General features: G+C 50.7%; 1 protein-coding gene across 10 annotated transcripts in view; it reads right to left on the minus strand.

The window, feature by feature from the left end:
* Positions 1–2298: 2298 nt before the first annotated feature.
* Positions 2299–12881, minus strand: part of TNRC6A (trinucleotide repeat containing adaptor 6A) — a 205457-nt gene continuing 194874 nt past the window's right edge. For 9 of the 10 annotated variants that reach the window (XM_047839226.1, XM_047839222.1, XM_047839223.1 and 6 more), the window contains 7 exons: positions 11983–12141; positions 11243–11383; positions 9704–9811; positions 8160–8381; positions 5730–5800; positions 4871–5010; positions 2299–4444 (listed from right to left, as the gene is read on the minus strand). In XM_047839226.1, coding sequence (XP_047695182.1) covers positions 4069–4444; positions 4871–5010; positions 5730–5800; positions 8160–8381; positions 9704–9811; positions 11243–11383; positions 11983–12141 — 1217 coding nt within the window. In that variant the 3' untranslated portion in view covers positions 2299–4068. Of the gene's footprint in view, positions 4445–4870; positions 5011–5186; positions 5316–5729; positions 5801–8159; positions 8382–9703; positions 9812–11242; positions 11384–11982; positions 12142–12881 lie in introns of those variants that run through there. The other variant, XR_007147878.1, reaches the window with a different exon arrangement.

Genomic DNA, 12881 nt, shown 5'->3' on the forward strand with positions numbered 1-12881 from the left:
CCCTCACTATCCGAAGCTGGGCCCTCATCTACCAGCAGGTCTGGGTGCTCCCCTACCTAGTAGGTCAACAGCCAGCCAGGACAGGGGCATCCCCAAGGCTTGGACCGGGCTCCCGGACTAGGGGAATCACTCTCTTGCCCCTTTGCTGGAGCTCAGTCTCTGCCACCCAAGCTGACCCAAGTGGGGCTCCTGGGGGCCTCACCATGGCTTACCTTTTGTAAGCATCAGAGCAGGGCAACTGGCTTTTTAAAACACTATCTGTGGATGAAAACAGCGACAGTGCAGAAGCAACACTCACATGTTTTTTTGACCCGAAGATGCAGAGCTTAAACCTGTGCACCCCAATCTTGAGGAGATGCACTTCTCCGCCCTCTGCTTAACTTTGGGGGTGTGTTGGGGGGGAGGTTTGAGGGTTGCTGCGCTATGCTTTGTTTCCTGTTCCAGGGCCACGTTGGGGTGCTCTGAATGAAGGTCAAGTGAGACAACGTGTGCAAAGCACTGGGCATGCGGAGGATCCTTGAGGTACCATCACCCTTGTTCCCCCTTCCCCATGACCTTGCAAATGTCTGCTCGGAGGAGGGCCTGCCAGGGCCAGAGGCCAGGTCTCCCGAAGGGGCTCCCAAGGCTCGCTAGGGTTGCGATTCCGGCTCCTGTCCTGCGACCCCGCCGCCCCCACCTGAATTTAAGGGCTCCACAGAAGAGCGAAACTCTGGGGAAGAGGGAGGACGGCACAGAGCCAGTGCTTCGGGAAGTGGTGTCTCAGCCCAGCGGTGAGCCAGCTTGCTGGGTGCGACTTCCGTTTGTCCTTGATCCGAACATCCGCCCCCTTCCCAATCCCCTATCTTCACACTGTTCCCTCCATACCCTTTAACCTGAATTTGACCCCACCTTGTCAAGAACTTCACCGCGACCTTCCCAGGTATGACCAGTTTAACAGAGAGGCACCATTGCAATTTTTGGTCCTCGAACGTCAATGGGCAACAGCGGTTACGCCTTCCAGTATTTACTTAGCACCGACCACGTGACTGAGCACGTGGCTTCCACAGGCGAGCCAGAGCTCACACGGTGGCCTGGCCCAGAGCCTCGGGATGACGACCAGGGAGGGGATGACGATTTTGTAGCAAGCGGCAATGGCAGGGGGAGGGGCGGAGGTGAGGCGAGCTCAGCAGGACCGTCCTCGAGGGTAGGTAGGGTGGGAGTCGTTGGGCAGGCCCGCTTGGGGACAGCAGCACCAAAGCAGCAAAGCAGAGCAGCTCAGGACATCCAGGGCCCGGCACGCGTCCAGGGGCACGGGAGCCACGGGACTGTGGCGAGCGGTCCTTAGGTACGCACGACGGGAACGGTAAAGCATTTAGGCCCTCTCCCGCAGGCAGGCGGCGACTCGAGGCCGTGGGGCCAGCACGGGGCCCGGGGACACATCGAGGTCGGGCCCGGACTGAGGCCCGAGCGCCTGAGAAGGGTTACGGAAGACTGAGGAACACGGTCGCTCGGGAAACGGGAGTTGTAGTAACGAAGGACAGGCCAAAACTCAAGACCACTTTTTCATTTTTTAAATCAAACACTTTATTTTCCACATAACAAGCGCAAAAAACTCCCAAACACTTTAACAATACAATTAACGCAGTTATGAATTCAATTATAGATACTACTCAGAGCCCCAAAAGGTCAATCAGCTTAACGTTCCAAACATTTCCAAACGTGGTTTTTCAAAGCTACCTTTGGTTTTTGGAAAAACCAGTATGGAAGTCAATATACACTGAATGCACTGAACATTCGCTCATAGGAAGGGGTCCAGTGGCAGCTCACACCCGGCAAGCTGGAGCGCGATTTGGAGTCCTCCACGGAAATACACGCGCAGGTTTGCCCCCGAGCTCCCGCGGCCGGGACAGAGGGCCGTGAAGGGGGGAGAAAAAGGCCAGTCCAGGTTGTGGCGTTTCTCGTTTTGTAACAGAGGTATGAGTTTGACACTAGAACACTGTCAAGTCATTAAGCTTCATGTTCCAAACGGTCTCTTGCTGAGGCTTGAGGTGGGCACAAATGGTGGGGAAGATGAAGTCACAGAAGAGCTTTGAGCAACCAGATCCCAAAGATGCTCAAAGAGGGTAGGGAGGAGCAAGCTACAGTTTCCCATTGTTCTCACATTATTTCAGGGTGAAATTGTGGAGAAGTTCGGATAGAATGTTCAAATATTTGCTTAGATTTTTACTCGGTTGCTCTATGAGGACCCTCATACACAGCAACGTTGAAACGTTCATTGTAAAAAAAGAGCGTACAAATAAATTCACAAAAAAGAGACAATTAATGTTGAGCAGCCAAAAAGTCATGGTTTATTATATTGGGAGGGATTTCATAATTCAAACACAACCAAACTGTACATTTTACAATCACATTCTATTTGTAAACAGTTAAAAGCCACTGACTTCTTTTGCATCTTAGGACACAAACAGTTAGCATCAAGGCAATGAAATGATGGCAAATTCTGCGCTGTTAAAATGTTTACCCTCGTTTGGCCCGTCTTCTTTGACTAAGCAAGCATTATAATACCATTTGTGGGCAAAAAAAGGGGGGGGGGGCGAGGAGAGAAAGGAAGTTTAAAAACGGTGTAACTCGTTAGTTTGCAACAACATTTAAAATCTTTATACAACGAACAATTCTGTGAGCCCAATACCTTGGCTACAGTATGCATAGTTACTGATTTCGGCTTTAAGGTACAACAGTTCAACATTAACACAGTCACAAGAGAGCAGAAACAGAGAGCCACTTGATGGGATTACAAAAATTATTATCACCTATTGATTATTAGCAAACCATCATCACTCACTAATAAAAAGACAGCATCTGAAAGCAGAATGTCGACTCCAGCTTCAAGCGTTTTTTTTTTTTCTTCTTTTTTATTTTTTTTTATTTTTGGCAGAGAAAATTCTTGAACAGAGCAATGTGTAGTATCAGTGCTAAAAGTCGGGGTTTTCTTTTTTTCCTATAAGAAACTACAAGGAGGTTTTTTTTTTTTTTTTAATTTTTTATTTTTTTATTTTTTCCTAACTGGGGAACTGGTTTTCCTGAGAACCATGCTCTTCGATTTAGGACAGGAATAGAAAAACAAAAGAACATGGCCAAATGCTGCTCCTTTTTCCCAGAGATAGAAAGCATCTTGTAAATCATCCTCCATTTTTTTTTTTTTTTGTCTTTTACATTTTTTTTAAATGATGGAAGAGTAAACATTTTTTTTTTTTTTCTCAAAAAACAAACAAAAAAATCTGTAAACAAGAAGGTTCAACGTGGGAACCTTCAAAACAAAATGGAAAGCCTATTCAAAGTGCAGGGCCCGTCCTGGGTGGCAGGGGGGGCTGCAAGTCACAGCTGTGGCCACAGTTTTTCAAACTGCAGAGCGAAATTCTTTAGTTTTAGAACATGAAAACACTGGTGCAATACTTTCATTATAGTCCTAAGTCAGCATCAGAACTCGATGTTTTAAACTCCACAACACCACAATAAGGTAGGCAAACATCAAGGCATAGTAGAGAGCGCACACCTTTTAAGAACATCCTTGAGTAAACATTTACACTGGAACAGCTGCCCCCCCATATTGCCGATGAGACGGAGAGAACATCATTCAGTGCAAAGTTAAAAGCTCATACATTATCAGCCCAAAAAAATGGTTTTGCCAAAAAAAAAAAAAAAAAAAAAAGGAAAAGAAAAGGGGGGGGGGGAAGAAAATGAAAATGGGGTAAGGGACGGGGAGGGAAACAAGGAAGGCAAAAAACAAAAAACCAAAAAGAAACCAAACCCAAAGGCTAAACATGATGACTATACACGTGAGCTCATTCTATACGGTTTAGCATGTATGGCGCTATTTGGGAGTGTAAATAGATAGATACCTTTTCACATTATAATATTGGCCTGCATGATTCAAGTATTCAAACTGATATGTTTCAGGGAAAACAAAGTGGAAAATGTGCAGAGAATAGCTGTTCCCACAGGTGGCCCCTGGCTGCAGGCGGCGAGCCCAACTTAGTGCTCCTTTCTTTCGCGTCTTGAGGTCACAGTTCGTGAGTCTGCGTCTACGCGCTACATGGACTCTCCACCCCCACCCAGGTGGTCAACAGAAAGAAAAGCATTAATGGGGGACGGGCTGCTCATTCCCCGGGGGTCGCTGCTGCTGGGAGGCCCCCACAGGCTTGTGGAATAATGGGGGGCCCCCCAGAGTGAAGTGCCGTGAAGGTCTCCACAGCTCGTTCCCGACAGCCCAGCACCATTCCAGTGATTGAGATCGGTCCGGCTGGAGAACGAGTGCGAACAGTCGAGGGAGCCCAGCCGGCTCTGGCTGGACCCGAGAGACTGCCAGCCGGGAGAAGGGGTCAGAGACTGACTTTGTGCAAAGAAACGGCTGATCTCCTCTTCACTGGCAAACTCAGCAAGAATAGTAGTGTTCCCCAATACACACCTGGAGGGAAGAGACACGGGGCGTGGTGAAAACTCAGGGTGTCGAGGGGTCTGACCCCAAGTGGGGGGAGAACTCAGCCTCTGCTCCAAGGGTCAGGGGAGGCGGGGAGGCGGCAACAGGCCGGCTGCCGGGGCGAAAGCTGCCCCGGGAGTGTGGCTGTGCCACCAAGACCAAGGCTCCGGTCTCCTACAGGCGACTGAAGAGGTCTGGGGGCCACTGTGGCGGAAGACGCTTCGCCTCCGAGTACTGACCCGGGAGCCTGAGACACGGCGAGGCTGCCGCCCTGTGAGGCGCTCTCACCGCGGGGCCCCGCACACGGGCCCGGAGACGCCACACAGTGTCATCGGCTGTGCCCTCGCACAGGGAACCCCAAACTCTTGCATTGTGAGGACGCTTTGCGGGCGTCCTGCACCGGCCGGAACTTACATGTGCAGAGACTTCTGTGCCTTCACTACCTCTTCTTTTGAGCTGTAACGGACCAGAGCATTTCCATGTGGGAGGTTCAGGTGGAATGTTATCAGTGGGCCGTGCTGCATGCACAGAGTACGCAGAGTTGAGCCATCGATCTAGGAGACAGTGTGGGGAGCCGCCCGTCAGACCAGCGCCACGGGGACCATCCAGGGAGGCTGTCCCCGGCTGGGACGCCGCTGCTCTCTCTCCTGCTGCCACTGGTCACTGGGGCTCACTGCTGTGATGGGGTACAGTGCCCCCCTCCCCACCTCCACTGGTCCCAGAGCCGTACCTCTGTGGCCTCTAGACTCCTGGACACTCCCCAGATCCCCACTTCCTTAGTTAGCCATATGCCCCTGCTGTGGCTTCGTGTCTTCTCTCTTCCCTGCCCTGAGGACAGGATTCATCAAGGCACTGCTCCCTGGGAGAGGAGGGGGTGGGCTCTTAACATCCGGCCTCCAGAGGAGGGTGGTCCGGGGACTAAGGAAATGTTCTAATCTGAGAGGGTGGACCAGGGTTTCTCGAGTGCAGAAGGACCAGGACCACCTGCTCCAAACTGCTTCAAATGCCCTTACGAAATGCAGACCCCGAGGAACCTGTACTTCGGTTGGCTCCTGGGTACATTTCACAGGGTAAAAAAAAAAAACCCAGGTCGGACCATAGCCTGCCTGAGGCATCTGAAGATCGTGCCCTGTTGTGTCCTCTGCCCGGCCTTGACATCTGCTTTGTCCCACTTAGCGGGCCTGGGCAGAACCTCCTCTCAAAGCAGACTGGACCCCTTTGCTCCTGTGCCAGCTGGCGTGTGCCCAGCAGCCAGGATGCCTGGAACTCTTACCTGAGGTGTAAGGTTCTTTAGAACAAGCCAATTTGTTATTCTCCCTGAGCTGCTCTCACCCCAGCTGGAACCTAAGGACAAAAAAGGGCGGGTCAGTTTTCCAAGGCTGTGGCCTGAATGTCTTTTAGGACACACACTTCCCAGCCAAATGACAGCTATTCAGGAGCATCACCTGGGCCCGTGGCGCGCATCACTTCCCTCTTACCTGCACTCGTACACGGGGCGCTCTCCCCCCAGGCTCAGAATGCCAGTTCACCCCAGCTCTGACTGGGCGTGACTTCCTGGGACACGTGGCTCTGCCTCTGGGGAGAGTGAGCTCAGACAGCCCCCAGCTCATCACTTGGCAGGCGGGTGAGGTACAACAGGCGAGATCCCTTTGCGACCTTTTCAACTGTAAAGCTAAAACTACCTCAAAAGGGTGCTCTCTGGGAAAGGCCTCAGTTTGGGATGACCTCGGGTATCCTTCCATGACTCTGCATGCCTGTCGTACAGAGCGTGAAGCTCTAAGGGGACTTAAAAGCTTGCAATCGGTATCCATCGACAGATGATGGATAAGGAAGATAAGGAAGAGGTGGTTATACGCACAACGGAATATTACTTAGCCACAAAAAAGGAAGAGATGCTGCCGCGTATGGATGGCAACAACACGGATGGAGCTAGAGAGTACGATGCTTAGCGAAATACATCGGACAGAGAAAGACAAACACGTATGATTTCGCCCATATGCAGAATTTAAAGAACAAACGAACACACAAGGCAGAACCAGACCTATATGTACAGAGAACAAATCGCTGGCTGCCGCGGCAGGGGGCGGAGGTGGGCAACTTGGCGGGGGGGGGGGGGGGGGGTGCGGTAGGCATAGGCTTCCAGCTGTGCAATGAATAAGGCACAGGAAGGAAAGGCATAGCATCGGGGACACGGTCAGCGGCACCGGAACAGCGTATGGGGACAGACGGTCGCCACACCGGTGGTGAGCAGTGACATGCAGGATTGCTGCATCATACGTCCTGCACCAGAAGCCACTGCAGGGCTGTGTGTCAGCTGCACTTCAGTTACAAAGAGAAAGCTTGCAATGGCCCAGACGTTCCCGCTTCTGCCTGGGGGGGCCAGGAGCCCAGAGCCTGGCCTTCCGGCTCAGCCCCAGGGCACCCGCTCCCAGAACTAAGACATGCTCAAGTCATCCCTACGGGTATCCAGGGTGCCTCACAGAGTCTCCAGTATGGCTCGGGAAGATGCCGCAGGACAGGGCTCCTGCCTGCTCCTTTCTCCCCCTGCATCTCTAGTGACTCCGCCCAGGAGCACTTGCGCCCCGGGCACATGCTATTCCCTCTGCTCTGCGTGGCTTATTCACCCTCAACTGCACCCACCCTCATAAGGGGGTGGGGGTGGGGGTCCCGGGCCACTTTCACCATCTCCCCTCCCTGGGTACTGCCACCAGCCACTTGGCCTTGCCCAGCCATGCCTGGGGCCTGAAAGATCCACTCACACACCCGACACCAATGACATTCATTGGCATTTAGCAGCTTGGAACACATTCAAGTGTTCTTTTCATGTAATTAAAACTCCACCCCCCCCCCCCATGTCCCCCCAAGTGAAACACTGCCAAGCTTTCTTTCAGCCAGTCACGGGTGTAAAGATCAGAAATCACTGGGAGGTTTTACTACTCTCTTCAGCCTAGAGATGGGAAGGCTGCTACAGTTCTGGGCCTGGGGGAGAATGAAGACTGGAACTGTATTTACTGGTAGAATCAGTACACAGCTCTGAGTTAAATCTGTGGCTGTGTGTGTGTGTCAGGGCGGGGACACAACGCCCGCTCAAATCCCGTTCTAGGGGAAGGGAGGAGGGGAGGCGTGTGTGGTGGTATCCTGGGACAGGCTGCCCTGTGCCTGCTGGCCCCACGGGGTTAAGTCAGCACTGCCTTTCACCCTCGTGTGCCCCTGCTGAAACAGCAAAGGTCAGCATCATCTGGATCACAGGCCAGGCTTCCCTGAACAGGGCCCGGTTTGCAAAGCCAGGCGGGCTGCTTCCATCTTGCCCAGCCTCTACGTGTCTCTGTGACACGGCGATCCTCTGCGGGCTGCTGCGACCCGGAAGCTGTCGTACGGTTTCAGATGCGTTCCCGAGGAACCTCTCAAAGAGAGGTGATGCCCGTTTCGTGAACCGTGCCACTGACTGTTGTGTGTGTGTGGGTACAAGTGTTCCTAAGTAAACCAGACACAACTTAAAGTAAAATTTAAGAGTGACAAAGACATGAAGTTGCGGAAGATGGCGATGATGGAGAACCGTGTGTTTATTTAAGGTCTAATCCTGCTCCACAGAGGGTAACGCAACATAGGCTACCTCGGTCTCTGTTAAACTCAACTGTTCGCGCCGGTTCTCGTTCAGCAAATAAAGCACACGAGACCACCCTGCACATCTCCTCCATCTTACCTGGGGTATACCTGGCGTCAGAATTTCCCCATCCTCCACCTACACGAAGGGGAGAGTTATCCCACGTAGACAAGGGTGGCTTCTGACCAGTCAGTCCCGGAGGTGGGCGGGACGGAGCAGTGATGTTTTTAGGTGGTAAAGGGACCTTCCACAGCTCATGAGCCAGAGAGGTGTTTGTAACTGAACCAGGAGACCATGTCAATTTGGAATCACTATTTCTGGCTACTCACAGGGAGAAAACACAGCAGAGAAGGGGGAAGATAATACTTTTAGAAAAGAGAAAATTTAAATAATGATAGCACCCATTCTCCCACGAAAAGCAAACCAATCAAAAGACTGTCAAAAATCCCCAAATCAAACTAAACAGCCCAAAACCCACAAAAACCAAAATGAAACTGCTCCCTTGACTCAAAACAACTCAGACCATTCATCTAATATTCTTAATAATTTCAAGACTTGTGAAATTCTTAGCCCAGTGTACATTACTGTAATCGAAACTGAAACAAAGCTAAAAACACTCTGAATTACACTAAAATAGCAACTGGGAGCACATTCCCTTCATGACCATAACTGAGCCACTCGAGACCGCCACATGGATCATTACATAGATTTTAGAACTCTCTGGTTTACACACAGGAAAAAGGACCACAACAGTAGTCAGGCGGTCTCCTCAGGGGGTCTCCACCGCAGACGTTCACTGGGGGCCTGTGTGCGCTAAGCGCCCAGCTGCTGGGCACTTGGTGTGTGCTCTCTCTCTAGTCCCGACACATATCCTACCGAGGAGCACAGAGGTTAAGCAACTTGCCTATGGGTCCCGCACACAGCCAGGATTCAAACCTAGGCCTGTGTGGCTTAAAAAAGAAAGGGGGGGAAAAAAAAGCCAGCAAGCTCACTTCCTGAAGCATGCAGCCTCGTGGCAATCGGGGTGTGCGGGATCAGGCACACGGTAAACTATTTCAAAATAATGCTAAAAAACCATGGGGGGGGGGGGACAGGGGTGCAAGAGGATGGAGAATTTTATAACTTCTGTCACTGTCCACCATTTTTCTACTTGATTCATAACGTGCACGTCCTGTAAGTCAGCGTGACTTTGAGTGTGGTCAGAAGACTGGTCACAACAGTTTCCTACTGGTGTGTGACAGCCGAGTACAGAAATTCAGAGTGAGTGTCTGTAAACTGACAGCAACGTGACATTGCCACAACGTGCACTTTTCCAGCAACTCCAAGTTCAGGTTTACTACACTTAATAAAATTATCAGTCTGTGAAGGATTAGAAATTACAAAAATAAAAGCTTCTTCATTGGAGAAGCGCTTTGAGAGAAAGCGCACTAAGCTGGCTCTCAGACAGGAGTGACAGCGGGCTGTTTTCGGAAAAGACTGCTGGGTACGGTCCATTTGAAAAAGGGATCAATGGGGTTACAAGTACTTTCCCAGGCTCAGAAATATACTCCCCTCCCTCCCCGAAAAGCCTTTAGACAAAAAGGAGAGGGCCCCCCCCCCCCCACCCGCTCTGACGGGGCCTCGGCAAGCCCGGACGAGCCCACCTGAAGTGCTTTGTGCTGTACTGCTGAGGGGAACGTTGTAGTTGGAGGCACGAATGGATGACCAGGCACTAGTTGAAGGCAGCGTGGTGTTCAAGGATGAGGATGACCCTACGTGGGGGAAGAGTCCAATTAGTCATCCCCAGAGCAAGGGACGTACGTGGTGCCTGAGAAGCAGCAGAAGCACCTGGTGAGGCTGTAACGCGACAGCACGGCCCAAGAAAGGAAAGCGGACGCCGGGGTCCGGGGCCGCTGCCCGTGCCCACGACCGCACCTTCCTGTCCGCTCATCATCCTGCTGCGGCTCGGGGACGTGGCTCCCCTCCTCCGCCTGATTCTCGGCACTGTCCGTGTCACTATCCGTGACATGCTCGGGGACAGCGGGCCTCCTAGTCCCAGTCCCCGCTCCAGGAGGGCTCGATCCTCCCGCCCCCAAGCCCCGTCTCAGCTGCAGGGACTTCTTGGTACACGCCCCCTGCCCAGCACCACTCGATACTCTGGGCTGGACCGTGACCGCTCTGTCCTGGCTTCCCACTCCAGTCCCCCCTGCTCGCCGCAGCCAGCCCGCCCGCCCACCTGTGACCGCAAGTCTGGGGCTCAAAACCTTCAATGGTGTGCTTCTCCTAACATCGAATCCAAACTCCTCTTCTGGCTATCTTGTACAAAAAGAAGCCCGTTCTGCAAGCCACCGGATGCTTCCGTTAAGAAGCTGTGAGGCCCTATGCTTGGCTCTGTCCCGCTTTCCTCTGGGAGAGCAGTGGGTACGTCCACTACTTCTACACAGCGGCCTAAATTCAGCCATTTTACAACGAGGAGGATGCCGTCCTTACCACTGTGATATGGCCAACACCTGTTCACGAATGATGCATTTACTGTAAAATGCTGACTGCTTTACATTTTATTATAAGCTGGCTAGCGGAATAGGAGGATACAGGTTTCAGAAACGGAAAATGCTTCCATCTCATTCATCCTCCTCCAGGAGTGTGCACAGAACCCTGCAACTGGGCTGAAGAATAACCCTATGGTAGGTGGCGGGACGATTTCCTCTGATACCCCACTAAAACGTGTGTCTGAGCGGGACCCTTAACTTGGCCTTAATTTTCACTTTCGGAAAAACAAGGAAAGCTCAACTGCTTCTTCCCACGACGTCCTTTAACACCCAGAGTGCATAAACAATTAACGACAGAAAATCTTTTACAAAAAGCAGCACCCGTTTCTTAACCATGTCAACACTGAAGCCACATATAAAGCAGATAAACACCTTTTAATTGTTACTACAATTACTGGAGAGCAAACGTTCGCTGGAGCTTTGTGTTAACTGATGCAGTGAATATGTTTGTTTACCATATCAGGTGCTAATAAGTCCCCATCGTTTCTAAAGTGGCAAAGAGTCACCTCTGGGAAAATGGCGAATTCTCTTTTTATGTTCACTATTCCCTTGGATGTCGGGTGCTGTGCTGTAAGTTTCACATCTGCTTTGAACCATTCTTAAACCATATCATCCAGCATCATTCAGAAATTCTGACTTGTGCCGCCTACGTACCACTGTTCCTGTCCCTGAGGTGGTCAACTTCCCGCACAGTATTAATTGAAAGATTGTTTATGACACTGCCAGGAGTGACGTAAGGGTCAGTTTCAGGGTCGATGTTTGGATAACCTTTCCATGGTTCACCAGGGCGAAATTCTGGGAAGGAAATACTTAAAATTAGTTCAGGCTTATTTGTCACTTAAAAATCCATTATTAAATATCCAAAACTTTTATTCCTAAAGCCCCCGCAATTCTCCTGATTCAGTTACCATAATTAGTGTAACATAAGCTGCTACTTATGAATAATTTGCACATTTTTGCTAGTGAAATAATTTCTCTGCGCTTGCATATTTTTAAACACTAACATTTTAAAGCGCTTTATTAAATCACAAGCCATAGCAACGCAACAGAAAAGGCGGCCATAACTACATTTCTGGTGACTCCTCAGCCCACAGAAAACACGGTCAAGTTGGTCCCCCAACACGGCGAAGAGGAACAACGAACGGAGGTTTTGTGTTATTCTTCACACTGGCCTGCGGGACTGACTCCGCTCTCGCCTCCTGGAGCACAGGGGCACTGGTAACGGGCCAGACCCGCTCGCTGGCCCAAGACCTGATGCTCAGCTTTCCATGCGTCCTATCCGTGTCCCCCCCACCCTCGGCCCAGGACTGGGCTACAGTAGAACCTACAACCTCTAGAGATAACGCAACCTTAATGGGAAGAAACCCTCACGGAGGAAGCAGGCAGCACTTTACCTGGTGGCCAATTAACACTGCTAGAGCCGTTAGGCGATTTGGCACGTGGCCAGCCGTCTCCTATTGAACCTGGAGGACTGGCTGGAGAAGTACTGCTGTTCATAAAGTCATAGGGAACAAACGGAGACTCTTCCAGCCTGAAACCACTTGAAATAGCACCTACAGAGGGAGACACAGGGCAGTAAACGTGAGGCAAAATATACACGTGAATTTATTTCTTGCGGTTTCTCCAATAGCAAGAGAGAACTCGTCATGGGTCTGCGGGTTCCAAGTTGTGTTCTGCAGGCCATGTGAAAAGGCAAGGCGAAAACAAGGCTCTGAACTCGCCCAGACTTCAGTCACTTTTCACACTCTCATGTACCGAGATCTGGAAATTATCATCATGAATTTGATTTCTGGAAGGATAATAAGGACCAGAGCCATCAACAAGTGACCCGGGTACGAGTACACACTTATTTTCAAATCGTTAAAACACTGGTATCTTGGCCTAAATGGAGAACGAGCACAGTGAAGTCTTTGTCCAGGAGGTGTGTGTGTGGGGGGAGGATGGGCAAGGGGTGATGAGGAGTGATGGAGAGAAGAAAAGAACTGTGGAAAAGGAAGAATGACGGTGGGGAACACTGTGAGTGCCAAAGAGGTGTACCCGAGAATCGAGACTGCTATGCATGTAATGAAGACAAATATCCTTTTTTTTCAGGATGTTTATGTTTCTACTTATACACACTCCCTCGTAACTATACCACATTAGTGAAGCTACCTGTTATCAAAATTGAGTGTGAAATCCCACAGAAAGGCAATTTATGCTCACTTAGAAATCGTCACTTGTTTCCTGATGATTTATTCTCCACACTGATCTTTGTTTTGCCTTATTAAAATTTTTTTTAATCTTTATTTATTTA

The sequence above is a fragment of the Prionailurus viverrinus genome, chromosome E3 (genome assembly GCF_022837055.1).
Source record: "Prionailurus viverrinus isolate Anna chromosome E3, UM_Priviv_1.0, whole genome shotgun sequence".
NCBI classification, from domain to species: Eukaryota; Metazoa; Chordata; class Mammalia; order Carnivora; family Felidae; genus Prionailurus; species Prionailurus viverrinus.